We start from the raw sequence: 1,708 nt of genomic DNA on the forward strand, positions 1-1,708 counted from the left end.
GAGAGCTGCTCTGGCTCCAGCAGCAGCTCCAAGATATCCAAGAGGTGGCTCTGAACAAAGGCAAGGTGCTCCTGGTCATCCCAGTTCTGGAGGGGCAAGAAAACACACAAGGGATTGAGTTCTCCAAGCTAGAAGCTCCATGGACATCATATATCCAAATCTTTGCTTACAATCCTTCTAGAAAAATAAACCCAGTCAGGCACGGTGCTCATTCCTCCTGCTCTACTCTCACAAAGCTAGAAAGACACCTCCCCCCAAAAACTCAAAACACCAACTCAAGTACCAAGTATTCATCCCAGTTCTGGAGGGGCAGGAAAACACACAAGGGGTGAGTTCTCCAAGCTAAGAAGCTGCATAGACATCATGCATACAAATCCTTGCTTAGAATCCTTCCAGAAGAAGTAAAGCCAGTCAGGCACAGTGCTCATTCCTCCTGCTCTACTCTCACAAAGCTGGAAAGACACCTCCCCCAAAAAACTCAAAATTACCAAGTATTTCAGTCTAGAGAGCAGCACCAGGCTTTTCTACCGTCCTACACAAACCCAGGCCACTGCTGCTGGCATTCAAAGGGAGGACACAAATCAATAACTCAAGGTCCTGGAGCTGCTCCAGTGGAAAATCCCTGCAGCCAGGATTCAGTGCCAGGATAAAAAGCAGAGGGTCATTTCTCCAAGAAACCAAACCCTCTGAAAGAATCCTTATTTCAAATTCTAAAGGGCTGCAGCCCAAAAAAAGGAGAATGCAATTCAGGCAGAGATTCATAAAGGTGAGTTTTGCTGAAGGAATACAGGGCTGTGATTACTCCTTGTCCTCACCCCTTTTGTTCAACATTTCAGGATAAAGTTATTCAGCTCCTATTTTTAACCACTCCAGCCTCCCCTAAGCTACTTTTCATCAGCTCATCCCACTCACAGCAGCACATCTGTGCCAGAATTCCAGAGGCTGGCATGGCCAGGGTTGCAAATTGTAATGCATTGTCCCACACAGAGCTGCCAATGGGACACATCCAACTCACTCCTCCCTAAATACCTGGCAATATTTTAAAAGGAAACAGCATTTCCACGTGGTTGATCTACAGCTGAACAACCAACTCCCCTCTCAGAATGTGATGCTCTGGAATCCAAAATTCTACACTGGATCGTGGGAAAGGCACTATGAGCATGAGGAGAGCTCCCTGCTTGACTAATACAGCAAAAAGGCTGTTGCTTCTCAAAAGGAGACTTGTCAAGATGCTCAGGGAATATTCAGTTTGGTTTGGACTATAGGAAAGCCTCATGGAAAACTTTAAAAACCCATTTTATAAACTGTAGAGATCACAACAACTTCACTTCGTTTACTATGGAACAGGAGTTCTGCAGCTGGAGCTTTGCTCACAGGTGAAACCCTCCCGGGAACAAACCAGCCCCTCCCCAAGCCCCCTCAGAGCGAATAGGCTCCTGCACACGGACAGTCCCAGAGGTACAAGTACCTTATTCTCGGTGCCCAATTTCCCTGACAGGCTGGGAGACTTGGTCCTGGGGCTGGGCCACTCGTCCCCGAGCAGAGAGCGCCGCAGGGACACGTTGTGGAACTGCTGCACGTACAGGAAGAGCAGGAACTGCAGCGTGTCCACGGACAGCTGGAGAGCACGGGAAAGACAGAGAAGAGTCAGCCTGGGCCGGGCTCGGGGCTCCCGCTGCCTTAGGCCGGGCTCCCCTTTCGGTGGGCT

At 49.2% G+C, this 1,708-nt stretch overlaps 1 protein-coding gene across 1 annotated transcript in view; it reads left to right on the forward strand.

Annotated features, from left to right (window-relative positions):
- Window positions 1–363: 363 nt before the first annotated feature.
- Window positions 364–1,708, forward strand: part of DNAJB11 (DnaJ heat shock protein family (Hsp40) member B11) — a 14,106-nt gene continuing 12,761 nt past the window's right edge. Inside the window, exon 1 of the mRNA XM_005425044.2 lies at window positions 364–401. Within this exon, the coding sequence (XP_005425101.2) occupies window positions 364–401 (38 nt within the window). The remainder of the gene's footprint in view (window positions 402–1,708) is intronic.

Source organism: Geospiza fortis, unplaced genomic scaffold, assembly GCF_000277835.1.
Source record: "Geospiza fortis unplaced genomic scaffold, GeoFor_1.0 scaffold118, whole genome shotgun sequence".
In the NCBI taxonomy this organism is placed as follows: Eukaryota; Metazoa; Chordata; class Aves; order Passeriformes; family Thraupidae; genus Geospiza; species Geospiza fortis.